This window comes from Taeniopygia guttata, chromosome 2 (assembly GCF_048771995.1).
Source record: "Taeniopygia guttata chromosome 2, bTaeGut7.mat, whole genome shotgun sequence".
NCBI classification, from domain to species: Eukaryota; Metazoa; Chordata; class Aves; order Passeriformes; family Estrildidae; genus Taeniopygia; species Taeniopygia guttata.
Genome location: NC_133026.1, coordinates 5,786,497 through 5,807,372, shown reverse-complemented (window position 1 = coordinate 5,807,372; position 20,876 = coordinate 5,786,497). Strand labels below are relative to the sequence as shown.

General features: G+C 40.3%; 1 protein-coding gene across 2 annotated transcripts; it reads left to right on the top strand.

Annotated features, from left to right (window-relative positions):
• Positions 1–671: 671 nt before the first annotated feature.
• On the top strand, positions 672–20,080 carry EXOG (exo/endonuclease G). 2 transcript variants are annotated; one of them, XM_072925301.1, is made up of 8 exons: positions 672–852; positions 1,974–2,123; positions 3,694–3,833; positions 3,928–3,989; positions 4,985–5,015; positions 5,544–5,620; positions 8,707–8,821; positions 19,500–20,080. In XM_072925301.1, the coding sequence occupies exons 1-8, from the start codon at positions 708–710 to the stop codon at positions 19,959–19,961; spliced, it is 1,182 nt and encodes a 393-aa protein (XP_072781402.1). In that variant the 5' UTR covers positions 672–707; the 3' UTR covers positions 19,962–20,080. The 2 variants fall into 2 exon arrangements, with proteins under 2 accessions (XP_072781402.1, XP_030120081.4); XM_030264221.4 differs by lacking the exons at positions 3,928–3,989; positions 4,985–5,015.
• Positions 20,081–20,876: the final 796 nt, after the last annotated feature.

Here is a 20,876-nt window from a genome sequence, read left to right as displayed (position 1 = left end):
TCAAGGTTGTTTATTCTGTTTATCTCTAACATGTTCTGCTACCCTGCCGCAGCTCTGTCCTGCAGGGCAGCGTGTGGGGCTCTGCCCTCAGTGGGATGGTACAAACATTAAATACCAGAAACTACCTGTGCTGGATTTACAATAACGTGCCAATATCTGTCATCTACGTTGAACAGTGTGTCCCCAGCCTAAACCAACAGAAAAATGCCAACACCACAGTGAAACATGGAGGGCATGAAGAAGGAGAAAAAGGACAAGACACACCCAATTCCTCCATCTTGTCCCCTTTGAACCCCTAATCTAGAAACCTAAAATTTTACTTTTGCACCTGTGTCACACTTAATTATTACTCTTATCAAACACTCAAAGCTTGTAATTCATCCTGTAAGATTGAAAACTCTTTTCCATGGACAGAGATCACAGACAGTGTCTCTGGGGGCTCTGTCCAGGGGGGTTCCTGACCCCTGCCAGGGTCCCAGACCTGCCAGGGCAGCCAGAGGGAAGCTCTGTATTCCCACAAGTCCCCGTGAGGGAACTCACTTTATTTTGCCACAGCTGTCGGGGAAAGCCCCCGAGCTCATCCCCTCACGCCATGTCCCCGCTCCGAGGCGGCGCCGCCATGGCGCCCTCAGGGCCGCGCCGTGAGGGGGCGCTGCGGGGCCGCGCCCGCCCCTTCCCCTTCCCTCCCTTCCCTTCCCGCCGCCGCCATGGCGGCCTTGCCCCGCCACCGCCGCTTCCTCGGCGGCTTCATCTGCGGGGCCGCTGCCGGGGCCGCCGCGTCCTGCTGGGCTACGTGGCGGCTCCTCCGCAGCCAGAGCCAGCCGGAGCCATCCGGGCGGGCCCCGGCGCAGGGTAAGAGCGGCGGGCAGTGGGTGAGGCGGGAGCGGCCGGTTCAGCGCGGTCCCGGTCCCGCAGCGCCGCTCCCCGCAGCCGCTTTTGTCCCCTAAACTCTCTCCTTCCCCTCAGAAGCGCCTTTTTCCTCCTTCCCCCATTCCCGGAATGCCCAAATAGTGCCGGGAGATCGTGGGGTACCTTAGTACCTGCGGCGGGCTGAGTGGGGAGGAGGTTGTTTGGGGATGCTGGTCATTAACAGCGCTTCCCTTCGCACCTGCTGAGTGTTGGTGGCAGGAGAGGAATGGGTATTTAGTTTTAAATTTTAGTTTTAAATTTAAAACTAAAATTTCAGTTTTCGGGTCAGACCATAGCTAAATTTCAGCTGTTGCTGCCCTGGATGAGCCGAAGCTCGTTTATCAATTTGGGGTCTGGTGGGGTTCAGGTGTGGGAAGAGATGCTTGGAGCACCTGAGGGAGTGAATGGTTTTCTCCACAGCCTCAAGGCTTTAAAAGTACCGGATTGTTGGAAAGCAGAGGAAGAATGGCTCTAAAAACATGAGTTGCTGTTGGACAGATGGCTGGAGAATGAACAAGACAGTAAGATGGATGTAAATATTGCTCCATGAGAAAAAAAATTATTGCTTGCAAAAATAATGAAAATTCAGAGATGCTTTCATTCATTGAGCAGAGTGTAAGCGTTCCCAGGGAGGCCAGGACTTGCTTGTGTCCAACTTGTAAATCTCAGTTTGTGAGGAATTTGATTTCCAGCTCCAAGGGGTGAAATTTGTGTGTTGTAACTCCTTTTTGGCTGATTTGTCCCTACACATTTGAAAGCTTTTCTTCTGTAGAAAGAAAATGTCCCATGGCTTTTCTTCTGCCTTCTGTAGTCATTAGAGGAGGTAGATGACTTAGTCCTAGAGCTGAGATCCTCATGTTAAAACATGATGAGAACCACAACTATTTTGGCAGATGAGAGTTTCACTAGAGAGCTCTCTTAATATATTTTAGGTCTTAATTGTAGCTGTAACCTCAAGTAATTCCCTATACAGTAGGTTTACACCACTGAGATTTTTTTTTTTACTGTCCCATTTATGATCACATTTCATATTTGGATGGTTTTCTGTTTATTTTTTTCCTTAGAACCAGTAGAAGAGGCTCTGCTGGAAAGATATGGATTTCCTGAGGCTGGAACAGAGACCAGATGTTACACAAATCATGCACTGTCTTATGACCAGGCAAAACGGGTACCTAGATGGGTGATTGAACACATTTCAAAACAAAAGATGCTGGGTATGTAGGTGTTTATTTGTTGCAGTAATAAGCAGACAGGACTCAGTTTCTTCATGCAGAAAGGCCAATCTTTAATGTTACAGCCCATTTTTGTACAGTTTTTAAGACCTCATGTATAACTCCTGAGTGTTTTTGCCACTCAGTTCATTGGTTAGTAAATGGCATTTTACATGTCCATCAAATTTCTCTATTCCTGCATAGTTTACATATTTTGTTCACTGATTCCCACGGGATAGACTTTATGTTTTTGCAGGTGTGAAGGGTTCTGTTACCAGAATTAGATCATTGTGCTAACTGACTTTCATTCTTATGATTTTTTCACGTGGGAAGTTACAAGCTAACTGCTAGCTTAGCTAGAGTAGCAAGGCCTAAACCATATTTTATAAGGGCTTTTTAAAATAATATCTCTACCTGTATGCAACATTTATCTCCTTAGATTTGTGATGCTCTGAATGGGCTTTGCTGCTCACAGAAGGTGCACCCTGGAGCAGTCAGGGAGAAAAGTCCTATAGTGATCTCAGGGAGGGGAAGCTCAACTTGGGTTTTTATAACAGGAATGGAGAGAAGATAAAACAATGAAAATTAACCTTTCCTTACTTGGTTTGGATCTGCATAGCTGCTGGAGTGCATAAAAATGGCTCCTGCTTCCTTAGCAGTGGAGTTAGTTCTGAGGTCCAGTTTCTGTCAGTGCTTTTAATGTACAGATCTTAGAGATTTGCTCAGAATGGGAGGAGAATATCCATTTGTGAGATAAAAACTGAGCAAAGGGCATCAGCAATTGTTCAGAGCTAGACAGGGCATTACCTCCTCGCTGCAGCCATTATTTACTCTGATACAGTTCTCATGCTCTCTCCCCTGTTCTTTATGCAAGACAGAGGCTCAGTGATTTTTTGCTGTCAGTGGTGAATGAAATATGAATGGTATACAGTCATTGTAAATTAAGTTTATAGCATTAGTTCAGTTTTTATAAGGCAGATTATTAGTAATGGAGGTAACCATGTAATTGTAAAATGCTTTATGAAAGCAATAGCCCTTTAAATGTATCTAAATCACTGTCTCCAAATTACCTTTCAAAATTAAAAGCAAGATCTTGAAAACATTAGGAGCAACTCCTAAGTAGCATCATTGATCCCCCTTCTTTCTGAGGAGAAAACATTAATTTCAGGCTTACTTTAAAGTGGGCCTTAACAGCTGCATCGTTAAAATGTTTTCCAGATAATCAGATACAACTAACTTGCAAGTTGAAATTAAGCATCTTGAGGTATTCAGCTCTGATTTATGTCTGTAGCTGCTCAGATTGAGATTTGAGGCAGACCTGTTTTGTTTGGGGAAGACTGAAAAGTCATGATGCAAAACCCATATATTTTATTGGTAAATAATAACTTAAATATTTAAAACACATGGCAGAAAGAAATTAGCGTTGCCTGTAAATGAGATGTACAGAATTCAGATGAGTGTATTGAATCCTTAAGCATGGGTCATCTGGCAAGATGTGACAGAATTAGATCTTTTTGCCTTGTGATTATGATGGTTTCATGATAATCTGACCATTTAGTGTGTTTTTCTTCAGGTGATGCAGATCGAAAGCACTGTAAGTTCAAACCAGACCCTAACATCCCTCTGATGTTCAGTGCTGTCAATGAAGACTACCTTGGCAGTGGATGGTCACGAGGACACATGGCACCAGCAGGAGACAACAAATTTTCAACAGTAGGACTTTTTTCTTCCATCTTTTTAATTTGTGCTTATTGGCTGGAAAGGGTCAGAAGACCCTTAGAAGTAATGTGCAATGTTCCTTTTGCAGTTTGTTTTGAGGTGGAGCGTGATGTCATTATTGATGCACAGAGCTGGATATGGAGTTACAAGGTCTGTTCCTGGCTGAGCAGTGTAGGATGCTCTCACAGTCTGCTTCAGGCATCTAAATCAGGTGCATGCTCTGATGACATACCTCTCTTCATTAAATCACACCTACATCATCTTGTTTGGCATAGATGATGTCTTGAATAGTGTGGTGTTAAGCAAGTTTTCTCAGCCTCTTGCATGGCACATTGTCTACCTGTAAAATGAAGATGATAACCTTCACCAAGCAAACCCTGCAAGTCTTCAAAGCCCAGTTAAAGGGAGACAGGGACAATGATGTAATTGTGGCCAACAGCTGCTGAGATATTTAAGGCTAGATTGGTCAAAGCAAAGATGCTGTTAAGTACTGTTCTGTATTGACAAGGGGATTGCCTGGATGATTTAAAAGGCTTTTTTCTCCCTTGCAATGTGTATGAGGTAAATTAGACCCTTTTGCCATAGTTCTTTCAGTCTATAAAATCTCTTCACCTGCCATTTATTCAAGCTGTAAGAGAAGCATGCCTTAATGCCTTGGCTGACTTACAAAGCAGCCTTGAATTTATTGGATCCTCTTGTGAAATGTGCCTAATGCAGCAATTTGTTAATTAAGAAGCAGTTTGAATTTGTATTTCTCCATGCAGATAGTATTCAGTGGGGTAGAGTTACAGCACAGTGGCATGTGGTAAATGAAAGAATCAGTAGTTTTATTTATATTGGAAATGTCTTTGATGTTATTTATTTCTGCTATCTGGGGTATTTTTGCTGGTGAGCTCCCTGTGCACAGAAATCCTGGACCTGGTTTGAAATGAGATGATACAGTCTTTCAAATATAGGATTATAAAAATTGAATTTCACTATCTAATTAGTGGAGGTAGTGTTTGCTCATTATCCTAAAGAGTTCTGTCAGTCCCATCACCTTGCAGTAGTAGTATGTGAAAAATATTGACAAATACAAGACCTGTGAAAATTCTGGATTAAGATCTTGGAATTTTTTCTCTCTGTATTTCCCTGTGTATGTCTAGTGATTTATCACCAGGTCCTTCACCTCTGGAGGTATGTAAGCTTCTGTTCAGAGATGTTTATGACACTTCTACAAGATGAAATTAAGCAGATATATGGATGTTTGACCATTATGGTCTCATAAATCATTTCATTGCCTGTATGTTATGTATGTAAAATATTGATGAATATATCTAATAAAACCTTTTCTTGGAAAGAAAAAATCAGCCATTAAGCAGTCAAATAAATGAAAAGCATGCTTGAAAGTGTCCTTCCCATTCAAAATGAAAAATGACTAGTTACTTTCAAAGACATTACCAAACTGACACTGGGTGATAGTAATTCCTGTGCCTCCAGGGTTGGACATTCTCATGCTGTTTATAGATAACTTTGCAAGGTTTCACCTCAATTGTGCACATCTTAATCCTAAATAATTTTGTAGGTGTTCTGACTTAAGTTTTTCTGATTTTATGTGTTAATAGATGTTAAACTAAACTAGAAGTGGGATTCTGATCCACAAACTGCTAAAATGTGTCTTATGAATGTTTCCGTGAAATTACAGTATTTTCTTTCTCTATACAGAGAGCTATGGCTGAAACGTTTTATCTGTCCAACATTGTGCCTCAGAATTATGAAAATAATGCTGGGTTTTGGAACAGGTGAGAAATTACTTGTAAGTAAACTAAGTGAAAAATACCAGGCAGCAGCATAAATCAAAAATGCTTTACTTTTAAAGGTTCTTCATATCCAGGTATTTTAGAGCAGTGTATCTGTAGAGGTCATAGGAGCTTTCTCTGAAATGAAAGGCAGCTCAGTCCTCTCAGTGAAAGAACAGTATAGTGACTACTTTAATTCTTCGTTCAGTCAAACTGTCGAGGACATTTATTTAAAATAGACAAAATTATTTCTTCTGGCTGATGTGGAGTAAAAATACCAGGCTTAACTGTGCTTAAGAAAGTTTCAGCAGAAGTGAGGAGAGGGTTTAGATCTTCCTCAAAGAATCACTTGCAGTGTGAGTATTCCCATGTCTGTGTGTGGATGTTGGTTCCCTTTGAATTGGAGAACTGAGCGCTCCCCACTGAGCCGTCACTTTTCAGGTCTGAGGTGTTCCTTCAGGTCCTGGCTCCCAAGGAGCAGTCAGGCAGGGTCTCTGTCACTTGTGAGTGCTGACTGCGTTGACTTTGAGGTGGAGTGGTTGATAAATTTAAACATGCTTCATGTAAGATTTTATTCTTCCCTTCCTTTGAGCAGAGAATGTAGTAAAAGGACCATTCATCCAGTGCTTCTTGCATAGGACTTGGAGAATGTGAAGGCTCAGAAACAGGAGGGGAAAATGATAGATCTCTCAAGGTTCACTGAAGGGAAGGTCAGCAAAATTATATACAGTGTTGTAATAAAAGTCCATCAAAACTGCATCATCATTCATCTGCACACTGCTTTCCTGTTTTACAAGAATATGTATTAAATCAGAAGAGCCATTCAGTAAGGTTATAGTGTTTTATAGACAAATAAAATGCCATAACATTTTAAGAGGGTTTTTTTCTTTTTTTAATAACTCAAGTGTTTGAGCATAAATTTTCTTTTTACCAAACCTAGGCATTTGTATCTATTCAAGGTAGGGAAACCCTCTTTGTTTCCCTTAAGCAGGATCTCTGCCTAATCAAGAAATCATGGGGAGCATTTGAAAATTTCCTCTGGCACTATCAACCCTGCAATTTTAGCAATTATTGCCACTTTTTCCCAACCCCAGCACCCTGTTCCCAGAGTTTAAATATGTGAAAAAGGCAGCGATGCCACTTTTTTATGTCAGTAATTTCTTTAATAATAAATATTTTTAAGGATACCATATTTCACATGTGTTGCATCCTTTTCTAGCTTCAACATTCTCTTCCTTTCTCTTGTTTTAGTTATTTGCTTCTTGACTTGTCTTCTGAGGTGCAGATAGACAATGCAGCTTAGTCAGTATAAGTGTCTGTTATTTTCTAAAGTGGTGTTTGCCCTCCTGCCTTGTGTTTTTGCTGGTTTCCCAGTTCCAGCTTTGGTAGTAGCCTGACTGTGGTGAGTCAGTTTCATTTGCCAGCCCAGTTAAAAACTGATTCTCATTTTGTTTTGCTTGGTTATGTTTCTGCCATATTGGAAAAGTGAATCAACTCATGAGGTGAGTTCTAGAACCAACATGGAAGATGGATTAGGAGTGGTCAGATGGGACAGACAAGGGGAACAGTAGGAAAGGGGAGAGCAGGACTGGAATCATCCAGCAAGCTGTTGAACTGCTGGACTGACTCCATGGTGTGCTCTAGCTCCACTTTAGTATTCCTCATTCTCTTCCATCTGATATTTAACTGTTTCTGTCTTGAGTGTCATGGTTTTGATTTCATGATCACTGTAATCTGACTTCTGTTCCTCCTGCCACCAAAAGCAGGAGGGACAGAAGTCAGATTACTTAGAATTTCTGTCAGAAATTTGACAGAAGTCAAATGCTCCCTAGCTGCATTTATTCCCATTCTTTCCAGGTGGTGTTTGTATTTCCCTGCCATGAGACAGCCTGAGGAGCTGGGCTGCTTGGAAGCAAAGCTGGTGACAGTAGGAAAAGAATTCACTTGTAGTCAATGCTTTGATATATCACATGAAGAAAGGGCTCATTTTTGCTCATTCTCATTTGTGTGGCTCATTCTTGGTGATTTAACTTACCCAACACAAAAGAAAAAAAAATACTGGTTTTGTTCAGGGTTGTTGACAGAGAAAGAATGTTCAAGTGGCCCAAGGGAAAAGTGTGAGGAACAGGAATTAGAGAAGGGGGTGAAACCTCCCCTTTTCTGAGGCAGACAGATTAGCTGGGATAATCTGTTTTATACTCTATATGTCCATTTGTGTGAAGTGCAACTGTTACCTTTGTAGAGGACCAATTGTATTTTATTTGATTTCATTGTTTTGATTTCTGTAACAGTTGGGCTGTTAGATCAAAGATGCATAGAATTATTTGGATTAGCAGGAGCTTTAAATGGGAATTTTAAACCTAGTTCCAACTCCCTGCCATGGACAGAGACACCTTCCCCTGTATCAGATTCCTCAAAATCCCATCCAGCCTGGCCTTGTTAATATTTTGTTTTCTGTAAAATAGGTGTGATACAGGAACCTTCTTATTTGAGAAATATTATGTGCTATAAACTGAATCAATGTAAAAGAAAAAATATGGTAGTATTCCTGGAGTTACTGTTTTATTTTTGAACAATTTTATTTCTATTAAAAAACCAGTAGAGGTAGTGGAAATGGCAAACAGAAACTGGAACTACAGAGAGAGCTGTGTTGCAGGACTTTGATTCCTTGGGAATAAACCCACAAATTCAGTAATATAAAACCTTTCAAAGTAAAAATGCCTCAATTTGCTGCTTAGAACAATTCTTTTTTTTTTTTTTTTTAATCCCAAGTGACCACCAACAGTATATTTCCAGTGTCAAGTGTGGGAGTAAGTAGAGAACTCAGCTATTCAGACATGTGCTAAGGTTGCAGAAACCATTTTCAGATGTGTGCAGCAACACATGTCAATCTGTAAATAAATGAACCTTATTTACACAGGACAAATGGGAAGCAGGACTTGGGCCTACATTTTACCTTCTTTGGCTTGTGAATCACTCAGATGAATCTGGAAAAATGCTCCCTGTCAGTAGTTCACCCTTCCCTTCATAGTGTCTCAAAGATTAAATATTCCCAGCTGACTTCTCCTTATCTGACAAATATGTTCCAGAATGGAAATGTACTGTCGGGAATTGACTGAGAGATTTGAAGATGTTTGGGTTGTTTCTGGACCTCTTACCTTGCCTCAAACAGATGGTGATGGAAAGAAGAGTGTTACTTATCAGGTATGTATATATGTTGCTGGGATAATAGTGAAGTAGTAATTATTTATTTAAAATAGATATCATAACTTGATAAAACAAAAGTTGAGCATCTTAGTACAGGCAAAATGTATAAAATGTGCAATACTTGTTGGGACAAGATTAGTAGAAGTATTACATCTTGCCTATATATGAAAAAGCATCATTTTAAAATAATTTGTTTATTTACAGAGATCTATTTCATGTCCACAGTCAGCAGTAGAACTGTTTATCCAGTCAGAGTCAGTGGGCTTTGTTAATGCACGGGCATCTATTTGATCAATTTCTTCATGAGCTTTAGAAAGAATGGAATGCAAAGGTAGGATAGGTCTCTCAAAACTCTACAAGATATTGGAGTGTCAGTGCTCTGTTAATTTCACAAGCAGGTGTTTGCTGCTGCACCACAGGCATCTCTTGGGAGGCCTTGCAGCTGAGATTCTGAGCATGCCAGAGTCACTTGGAAGACTTCACTCAAGTGCAGTATCAATGGTACTGATACTTCCCTTCTTTTAGCCCCTTTTTGTTTATTACCTGCTTAAAATACTCTAAATATTCACCATGCACAGTCTGTAGAAACCATCACTGACAGACAGATGGGACAGGCTATGAAGTTGAGAAGTGAATTTATTGTTGCTTACCAAGAGTTACTCTTAGTAGGCTTGTGTTTAGACATCTGTAAGGTTTGAGCATGGTAAGTTATTCAAGGGAGTGTTACCTTCTGCCCCCACTGCAATGAGATATTATTGCTATTTGCAGTTGCAGATGAAAGCTGGCATAATACAAATAATAAATGCTGCATTTTACACCTCTTGAAAAAAACCCCACTTTTCCTTGAATATAAGTAGTTGGATCAACTGCAGCTTCAGCTTGTGAGCAATTCAGCTTCCAAGCAGTTCTCTGAGGAGTAATGGATGAGCTTGCTGAAACAACCCCATATTTCACAGGGATGTGAGAGGCACAAAAGGGAGAGATCTTCAGCTCTCAACTCTGGCTTGTTTAGCAGTAAGAATTAGACAGTTTCTCCTTTATAAACATACAACTGATTTCCTTTTGATTGAACTTGGAACTTGGTCATGACAGAATATGATTTTTCCCATTAACATTACGATAATGTTGACATTATCGTAATGATAAAAGTAGCATTACAATAATGTTACTTTTTTACTTCTTGAGAAACTGCCCCTTATGTCTCCAGCCACACATGTCAGACCTTGACTGTCACAAAATCACAGCTTTGGATTTGGATTTGTTATTTTTGGGGGGAGTTATGCATATGAAAATGCCGTAGTAATAAGTTACCTTCTTCATGTTTAGTGGCAGTTCCAAACTTCAGCTCTCACCTCATCTTTGTGAAGGGAGGTGTAGACTGTGCTTATTTTTCAAGTGGATAAATAAGCCATGGTTAAGGTGTATGACCAATACCAGATGATAAATTAGTGGCAAAGCCAGTTTTAGATTGGGAATCATCCTATGCCACCCACAGGTGCTCACTTCAGCATTGCCCTTTCTACTTTCCAGGCCTTTCTCTGCCTTTCTTTTGTCTGCCAGCACTGATGACTGTAAGATCCTTCCAGAAAATGCTTGATTTTGTGCAGTAGCAAACCATCCATACTGGGTTCACTGGGCTAGTTTTGTTCTACTGTAGAAAGATTGAGGCAGCACACAGAGTAGTCCAGTGCTTCCTGGTGACAGAATGAGATATGTCCCAAAGCACACAGCTGGGAGCAGGAGGGAAATGTTCCCTCTCAACAATCTTCAGCTGAGCTTTTGGCTTCCTGTCACTCAGAATGCTACAGAGTTCTCCAGGCTTACACTCCAGGCGTGCTGGGATTTGCTGCCTTGTAGCTGTCAGGATATTGCATTTATTTTTCATACTTAAAAATATATATTCATCTTACATAGCAAAGAATTAAAAATCTTGAGCTGACTTGAACATTTTATAAGTGGAAATCATTTCCAGGGAGAAGTTAAATCATCTGTCAACTGCAGCTATCAATGGCTTCACTTTAATCTTGCTCTGAACGAGTATTTCTCTCTTCTTCTTTCGAGAAGGTGTTTACTTAGAAGAGGAAGATTGCATTTTCTGAAAAATGATTGTCATTCTCAGTCTTGGTTTTGAAATGTAAATTTTAGTATTCCACAGATAAAAATCAGAGCAGACACTGCATCTTACTGGCTTTATTCAAAATAACTTGATACCTGCATAGAATGGTGACATAATGGCACAAAATGCCCACGTTGTTGTGCTTGTGATCTCATTTAGTTCTTGTCTTTTGTCTTCTTCATCTTTGGGTTTGATGACAGCGCAGATCTTTTAGGAATGTTTTACCACTTTTGGTCTTACTATGAAGTAAAGTTCAGTGTGGGATTGAAAATGGTGAAGTGATGGTGTTCCTGTTTGTTTGTCACCACTTTTTCACATTCATAAATCCTTTTACTCAGCTTCCTACAGTAAGATTCATTATGTAAAGTGATTTTTACTTAAGTACAGATAATGGTGTCTCCAGGTGTGAAAAGTAAAATAATGATTCTGTGGGGTTTTTGTTTGTTTGTTTAAAATATTAAATGGTTTGATTTGAGTCCTCTAAATAAATACAGGCAGAGAATGTTGGGGTTCTTTTATTTTGAAATTTGTTCATAGCTTACGTTTTTGTGCTTTGCATTGCAGTTGTACTTTGAGGATGGAGACTTCAGAGTAGAGGGGTGTGTTGGGTTTGTTTGTTTGTTTTTTCTTTTATGAACACATACACTTAGAGGAGGAAACACCACGTTTCAAAGCACTGAAGAGAAGTTATTTTCAAACACACACCTTGGATGTAATTGCAGTCATTGCCATTGATTTTGGTAGGGATTCTGCCTCTAAAGGAAGAACACTAATGGTTGTGAAGGGAAGGAATCTCTTATCTGTCTTTCAGAGTGAACTCAGCAGACTTCACACAAATGACTTCAGACTGAAAGGGGTTTTAGTCCTCATTGTTTGGGCATGAGAAGCTGCTGTGAGAAGGTGTCCTTTCCTTTGTCCCTGCTGTTCAAGGAGAAGTGCTGCAGTACACACCAGAGTGCTGAAACTCACAACCCGTAATCTGCCAGTGCCACTGTTAAGGCTCAGCTCCTCTCTAATGTTTTTGCTCTCTCAGACAGAGCTGTGAAAAGGAAAGAAGGAAAACAGTGAAGTGCTACAGTGAATGTGTCTGCACTGATTTGTTTCAGATAGTCTCTTGAAATCTTAGTTTCCTTGTTTTTGGCTAAAGGACTGGTGAAATATGTATCCATGGTTTTACATGCTAGTGTTTTTCTCATCAAACATCCAAAAAGGTTATTTTTAGATCACTATAGAGGAGAAACAGAACATCAGTCATGGCTTTGTTCCCAGTTCCTGCTTGGACTCTGGTACCATTTGCTCTTTAATTCCAGAAAGGGAATTAACCTTGAACTCCTTAGATGCCAGCATTGTTCTGTCTATTGGCTGAACTTGTGATATCCTCAGATATGTTCTGTCATTTCATCTGTCTCCAGCGGAGACTTTTATTGCAGAGAGTGGATTGATGATCGTGCTTGGTATCTGAAAAACATATTTTGAGAGTATATGTAGAATAGAATGCCAACAGGAAAATCTGTTCTGTATCATTGGAGAGGCAGATGCAGGTTTTTCATCTTTGTCCAGATCAAATCAAAATGACATTGTCTTGTTTTATACATTACTGCTATCCAGTGACTGTCACTTTAGTGATTTTCCAGATTTGGAGTTTCAAATACAGATTTTGCAATAATTAACAACATCATGCTCAGTGCTCCACCCTCCCCATTCCCAAGCCATCCCAGTGAATGCTAATTTAAAAAGAATTAGCTGTGGCTGCCAAATGAAAATACAGTTTAGATTATGTTTTGTTTGTTGTTTGAAAAATACATTTTAATGTACTTTTTACTGATACATGAGATTCATACTGGAGTTATGTTTGCTGTTTAATTTTCTAAATTTAATCACCAGGCTGGGCCAGAGAGGCAGAAGGTACAGTTGCCATCTCTTTCTGTGACAAATAACTGGGAAACAAATTGCACTCTTAAATTTGAGATGGTCCTTTATGTTAACTTTGAGAACTAGTAGAGGTTGTCTCCTACTAAGATGCTATAGGGGAATGAATGCTTGTTAGAGGAAATAAACTTGGGAATTATTCCTTGTTTGTTGGCTGCTCCAAGTGGTCCCAAGAGATTCCTACTGGATGTAGGTCCATTATAGATGTCCCATAAACATTATGGAAAGGGTTCAGTCTTAGATCAGCTGGTGTAAACCAGCAGAGCTCTGTCAGGCCTAAATTTAGATGTGAGGTACAAATGAATGGAATAGACACTGGGTTATAGTGGGAGGAGAAGAGACACTGAAGGTGCAGGAGAGATTAATTGGGAATGCTTTTATTTAGCAGTGTGCCCATCCTGAAAGTTATGCTGTTATAGGAAGAGGGGTGTTAAGGACTGTGGTGGATTCTTGTTTAGGCTAACCTAAGTAAATTCTGTGGAAGCAGGAGTCTGTCATCATGTATATACAGTTTATTACATACATTATATATATATTCATACCCTCTTTATTAAAGAAAAAGGGGTTGGAGCACCTATCTTTAAATGTCATAACTCTGTATTCAGGAACAGGGTTTTTTTTTGCCATCTCATTTCTTTTTTTCCTTCCCTTTTTAGAATTGCCAAATGATTTGGCAATAACAATCAGACCAGCCATAACAAATTAAATTTTCCTGAAGTACATACATTTGCATTTTGGAGTGTTTGGCTGTGCAGATTGTTACTATGATTTTTATCTGTAATGTTTTGTGGTTTGTGTGTTGCTAGGCCTGCCTTCACACCCCTCAGTTCTTCTCAGTGCCATCTGACAGAGCTCTCTCAAATATTGGGGGAAAACACTCTTGGCAGAATCAGTGCTGCCCAACAAAGCCAGAAGGAACTTGAGTGGAGGCAGTTAATGCTGTCACAATGATCGAGTAAATAAAGTTACACTGATAGTACATGGAATATTTTGTACTGCCAGAAAGTCTGTTTCTATACAGAATTCAGTAACAAATTATAACAAAGCTCTGGGTTGTCAAACGTGGGGTCACATCAGCAGGAATGATGTTATATCTGCAGTGAAAGACCTGATAGACCTGGTCAGTATCATGCTTGGGGGACAGGACTGATTCCTTGAGTTCTGTCCCCCAAGAAGTGTGATGGAAGTGTTAATTTTGCTACTGCCAGGTGGAGGGGGAAGGACTCTGTCACAGGACCTGGGTGTGCTTCTTTTCAGACAGTTCTGTTTGCAGTTCTGCCTCAGTTCTAAACTCAGGTTAGAATTTCATAGAGTGAAGAAACAGCTACTGGAGTGCCAAGGGAATTTCTGGAGCTGACATTTTAAAGTATTTGATGGTGGTACCACCTGATGCAAGGACTGTGCAGTGGATGCTGGTGGTTAAGACACGATTGAGAGTGATTTCTCTTTGCCAGGCTCTGAGGGAGTCGCGGGTAATTGACAATCCAGAGCTGGCTCTGGCTGATGAAGGCTCCTTAGTCCCTTCTGCTGATTCTGTGCCCGGTGGATTTTCACTTTCTGGTCACTAGGTGGCAAAATTCCACTTTCGGATTCACGAGCCCTTTCTTTTAAAAATTATCCATACCCTTGCCTAGGAAGATAATTTTTTTGCAGTCTGGGAAGCTGTAACAAGTCCAGTGTAAAATTAAAATTTGATAACATTAGTTTGTGTTTAGAATTTCCATGCTGTAACACTCTGTTTTCTTCTCATATAATCTCAACTGTTCTGCCATTATACTTCTTATGTTCCTTTTCACTTGTTCATGGAGTTTTCTGCCTCATAAACTCCAAAATGACATTTTTAAGGACTGCCTTGTAATTTATCTGATTACCACCATGAAGGTGGAATTAGTTAATGCCAGATACTTAAGCTTACCGTTGATGCCATTAGCAAATGTCTTCATTAATTATTTTGATATTTAAGGACTCCACAGGTATTATCAAATTTGATTCCTCTGTTTTTAAAATCTGCAGTCAAGAACAGAATTTGGCCAAAACTGGGAGGAGAGCCAAGCTTAAGACAAATCCTCATCCAATGACTTGGCTGTGAGACTGAATTTATCAAAGCTCTCTGAATTCTCTCAGGTTTAAGAAATGTTTTGCCCTCATCTGTCCCTGTGAGCTCTTTAGGTTTCTTTTACAACTGCTTACCAACACATTTGTTGTTTTAGTGATATGTAAACATTTCTGAATGTCAGGAATTGCACACATTTTAGTGCCCTGCCCTCATGACAGCTGTCTATGTTTAGTTTGGCTTTGAGAAGAATAACAAATTCACACACACTTGAGGAATGTCAGTAACAATGTCAGTAACGATAGAAAAATAATAAACACTGCTCTGAAAATGACATTATGATAATGTTGCATTATTAGGAGATATGAGTTCAGTCAAAGAAAACAAAAATTAAAGGAATAAGTAGCTGCAAAAATTTGGGGCAATGCACATTTTTACATTGAACTGATAGAGACAGCAAAGCATCTGAAATTTCACGTTGGTTTCCCAAATGATGATGGGAAAGAGATATATTTAATACTATAAAAAGAAGGCTTTTAGCTTGAGTGCTTTTTTTTTTTCATGTTTCATGAGTCTGTTGAAAATTCAGAAGATTAAGCAAAATTTTATAGCAATAGCAAAATGGGGATTTTCAAAGGATTGCACAAAAATTTGCCTTGTGGGCTGTTACCAACATGGTGTGAAAGCATGTGGGACAGCAGTGATTTCAACAGGCAATTGCTGTATTTTCTTGCTTGTATTGGAGCACAGAATTCCTTTTAGAATCACAGATACTCTTAAAAAACTGCTCTTTGTCTCCAGCTGGGACAGAGAGCTGTTTCAGGCCTTGATTTCTGAAAGATCATCTGCTGCCTGTGGATAGACAGGCACAAATCAAAGTCAACATCTGTGCATGGATAATGTTGAACCATTTTCCATCCTGTTACAATAGGAGCATATGCTCTCTGCCTCTGCCAGGCAAAGCACTGAGATAAATGGGATGGTGCAGATCTGGATAGTGACTGAGGCTGCTGAAGTTTAGGAGGAAAATCCTCTAGGTGGCAATAGGAAATGGAATTGTGGAGTTTGTTTTTCCTGCCTCTTTCTTCTATTCCAGATTTCACTTTTGCAGTGTCACACTTCTTTCTCTGGCAGTTGAGCTGGTGAGGGGGGCAACTCTATGGAAACATTTCTCTGCAGCTTCTCTATTCACTCCCATAAAGCAGCAAAGTGTGGGATATTACAGAGAGTAATGATGGAGATACTTTGTACTTTGCTGTGCTCCAGAACTGCTTTTCCTTTTTTAACAGAAATCATTGGGTCGCACTGCAGAAATTACTGGTGATGCATCCTGTGCATGGTGCACATAAGTGTTAAACTGCAAAAAAAGACATTTATTCCTAGTCATGCATATTTACTCTGTCAGAGAAATCAGGCACTGCCCTTTGATGGTGCTCTCCAGCAGAATTAGCTGGGGATAGAACTTTTATACCCTGCATTTAGTAAGGAAGGGACACCTGTGGACACTGCCAGTTTGGGCACCTGAAGATGGTTTTATCTGCTTTAACACTATGAACACTCAGTGAAGTTACTGCAGTAGTAGTTTGCTGCTGTTCAGAGAAATTGGTACGAAGCCTGTGCACTGCTTAAATTTTATTTAAATTCTCAAAAGGGAGTTTACATGGAACTGAAATGGTAGATAAATTACATACCTGACCATTACATGTAGGGAATTGAATTTAGATCTACATTTCTCAAAAGGCCAGCCCTTCCTTCATTTTGAACTAGTCCTCTCTGATTCTTTTCCTCTCTCTTCTTAGGTGCCCATACTATGCATAAATGTGCATTATTTTGCATAGAATATATATATTTGCATAATATTACATAAGCACCGGGTCTGTTTTCCCTTAACACCCACTTGAGGCATTCAGCATTTCCATCTCATACCTAACTGTTTTGTGTGCAGCTCTATTCATTCCCCAGCCTCTTTATCCACCCACTCAGCCCTCAGCCTCAATCCCCAGTTCCCTCAGCTCGCTCCACATGCATTCACCTGTTTGTTTTACATATTCCATGTGTACCCCCACTCATTGGAGATCCTTGTGCAGCTCCATCTGTGTGCTCGCCCTTCCTCGGGTCTTTTGTGCAGCAGAGCGAGGATGCCGGGATGTGGATGTGAGTGGGAGGTGTGGAGAAAAGGAGGGGGCTGAGCTAAGGAGGACCTGGTACATATCCATGGATTTGTAGTGGGTAAAGTGTGCAAAGAGGCCTGGAAAAGGCCATACTGCTGCAGGTCAGGGGATTGTTGGCCCAGGGAGACACTGAGGACTGGCTTTAGCCTCACTTCTCTCAGGAGGCTACAGCATCTTCCTCCTCTTCCTCACCTTCCTCCCTGCCCTAGGAATGTGCAGGAGGTGGGATTGCAGTGCAGGCTCTGCAAGCTCACTGCTCCAGGGGAGAAAAGGAGCCCCAGCTCCTTTGGCAGTGTCATCACTGGGTGCCCTTGGGTGAATATGGAAATATGAATTCCTTACTCTCCCCTTCAGGGATTTTCTTGGCTCCCTCCCTTTCACCCCCAGTATTTTGCAGGTACTCCCCAGCTCGAGTGCTGCTGATCTCAAATAGGTTAAAGCTCCCAGCAGCATTCATTTTGTAATTCAGTGTTAACTCAGCAGATACAGCAGTGTGTTGCTGCACTGCTTTTAGTACATTTGAGCACTACCTGTGCATCAGTCAGTTTTGATTATTTATGGTATTGGTCCTGGGGAGGTGTAGCTCTGGTTTCACATCCACAGAATGCTAAATGAAAAGTGCTTTGACACTCAGGAGCTCTCATTTCCCTATCAACACATCTGTCATCATTGAAAGGGAGAGAAGATTTGGCATAAGGCATTCCTTCCTTAACTAGTTTCAGTGACTGTTTGATGTCTAGGCAGAGTATTACCTGGGGAAGGTTGGTGGCACAACCATGACAATTTTTGTAAGAAAACAAAAACCAAATAATCCAACCCCCTCCCAAAAAAACAAAACCCGACCCAACCAAACAAAAAAAACCAGAACAAGAACAAACCCACACAAAACCCCACACCCTGAAAAAAACCCAAAAAATCAAAAAAGCTTAAACTGCAGCAAAACTATTAAATAGCCTTATTTAGGGCAAGGGAGGGAGGTATTTTAGAACACAGTAAAGAAATCTAAGAGCATGTGTTTTCCAGAAACAGGAGTAATGTTTTTACTATGTTATTGCACAAAACATTAATAAAAATTATCAGCATTTTTCCTTTCTCCTGAAGGTACTTTCTCTGGTTTTGGTCTAACCAGTAAGGCTTTAGGACCAATCATTTAAAAAACTGGCAACAGAGTTAGAGGACACAAATCACTGAAAGGATTTGTAACTCAAATTTAATTAATATTGGAATAGACCAACATGAATCTTGGTTCAATAGCCACAGGCAAAATTTAATTTTAAAAATGTATTTTCATTTGCAGAAGGGCTGAATAATCAGAAAAAAAGTGTGCATAGGAAGTGTTTATTATGTGATTGAGTTATATTCTATATGTGAGTGGACAAGGCATGTCTGAACTGTTGACACTTTCAATTAATGTGATAAATACCTGCTTTCCCTGAAATGGTATTTTAACTGTATCTAACAAAAGCTGTCCAAAAAATCAAAACAGTCAGTCTTTGCTTTTGCAGGTATTGCAAATCCTGGAAACAGCACAAAATTACTGGATTTTATGTACAGTATAAAATGCCTTTGTAGCTTTTGTAAGGGATCTGCATCTTTTTCTTCCATTGCAATTAGAATAAAAGCATGGCTTTGAGAAGGGTTCTTACAGAAGAGTTATGCAAAACTCAGATTTTCCATGTGTGAGCCTGTTACACTCTGAAAATGACAGATTCAGTTCAGCAATAGCAAAGAAACAAAAAAGCCTAATTCTGTGCATGCATGAGCATAACTTCTGAGTCCTGGAGAGATTACATTTGCCATCAATAGGTGTATTCCCTTGGAGTTATCCCTGGCACAGGGTGGGGTGAGACTGTGAGACTTTAATAGTCCTGATCCTCCACTCTTGGGGCTCCCCTTAAATCCCTTGATCCTGGTCTGAGTGACACAGGAGGAAACTAAACATGTATGAGCACTGAAGTTGGATTGTAGGGAATTTATGGAAGAAATAGGTGCATTTTCTTTGGATAGCCTTCTCTTCCAAGAAGATACTGAGTCACTGAATGTACTTTATATCTGGATCTCCTGCAAAAAAATGCTTACTTAGGTAAAGTAGCTTTTAAATGCTACCTGGGTGTGGGTAATAGAGAAAAAAATAAATGACAGGTGGTAACTTAGAGTTGATTTGAAATGTATATTAAAACCTCTATGATTTGGAACTGTGAGGTCAGGAATTTTCATTGTTTATTATAGTATAAGTTATTGTAGTTACACAAAGGAGAGGAGCTCCAGAGAGAGGGAACATGAAGTTGTGGTGCTTAGGGACATGGTTTAGTGGTGGTCTTGGCAGTGCCTGATAATTTTAAAGATCTTTTCCAAGCAAAACAATGCTGTGATTTTTTTTATGTACCAGTCCTTTCCTTTTGGCAGGTGATTGGAAAGGATGAAGTGGCTGTACCATCCCACCTGTACAAGGTGATCCTCGCCAGGCGGAGCAGAACGTCCTCAGAGCCCCTGGTGCTGGGCGCTTTCGTGGTGCCAAACAACCCCATCGGCTTCAGCCACCAGCTCACCGACTTCCAAGTCAGCCTTGAAGACCTGGAAAGAATGTCAGGTTTAGTTTTCTTCCCCCAGGTGGACAAGACCAAAGATGTTAAAAATATCTGTGAGGTGGATACCTGCAAGCTGATGGGCTTCAAGGAGTTCACTCTGTACATCACTGCCCGCAAAGTGCAGAGCGCCCGGACGCTGCGCCGGCTGGAGAAAGCCATGGAGGAGTTACAGGAGGCAGGAATTGAGCCTGATGAGTATCTCCTAAAGCTGTGCAAGAAGAAGGAGGAAGAACTGCTGCAGGAAAAGCCAGGAGCAGCTAGAGAGGGGAGAGCTGGCTGAGTATTCAGGGAGTTGTTTGGGTTTTTGGAAAGGGGAACTGAAGGCAAACATGAAGACGAGGGCTCCTTGAATCATCTTTGCTTGAGTTGTGAAAACAATAAAGAAATATTTGGAAGCTGTTGGGCTTGGAATAATGCTCATTCTTGTGTAACACAATGCAAACATGTGGTTTGCTGCACTACTTAGACATGGGAACTGTAAATGACTCCTTTCTGGCCTGAGTAGATCACTGGACCTCCAAGAAAGGCTTTGTGCTATTTTCCACCTGGCATGTCAGACGTAGGGTTTGTGTGGAATCCCTTCTAGGAAAATCACAAAAATAGAGAGTAGACACCTTGGGAGTACAGCTGGAACGTGTTTAAATGGAATTCTGCCTGCAAGTCTTCTCACTGCAGTGCTGTAGAAGCAATTGTACTTTCTGGAATATTTTGAAAATTAATTTAAAAATATTTAATGTAACACTCTTTTATTAGAGACATGTAAGACAATCTGGTCTTCCCTTAGTTGTATTAACCAAAACCTCTCCTGTTCTTGTGTGCTTTGAATACTTCAGCGTGTCAGGAGCTCACAATTGTTATCATTTGCAGCAAACTTCATCATGTAAGATTCTGTGATTTTTTGGTAAGAAAACCCCAATAAAACTAAATTTTAATCAAGTGCCTACCAGTGTAGTTTGGGTTTTCACAAATTAATGTAAGCTTAATATTTAATTTTCACCACTAAGTTTGGATAAACATGTTTTCTTGAATATTGTTTGATTTCAGAGGTGAGCATTACTTTTTTTTGGTTGTCATAGTCACTGGCTTTTTTCTCAACATCTGCCTTTGGACTATAAATTGTGCAACAAAACTTGCATATTGACTGAAAATGCACTTCCTGTTCTTTTTCAGTGGCAACTGATGTTTATCAGATTTG

What these genes read in the sequence shown, in the direction of transcription:
- EXOG (XM_072925301.1), top strand. Translation starts at nt 708, where the DNA reads ATGGCGGCCTTGCCCCGCCACCGCCGCTTCCTCGGCGGCTTCATCTGC. An exon ending in CGGGCGGGCCCCGGCGCAGG is followed by an intron (nt 853 to 1,973) that starts GTAAGAGCGGCG and finishes TTTTTTCCTTAG; the next exon opens with AACCAGTAGAAGAGGCTCTG. An exon ending in TTCAAAACAAAAGATGCTGG is followed by an intron (nt 2,124 to 3,693) that starts GTATGTAGGTGT and finishes GTTTTTCTTCAG; the next exon opens with GTGATGCAGATCGAAAGCAC.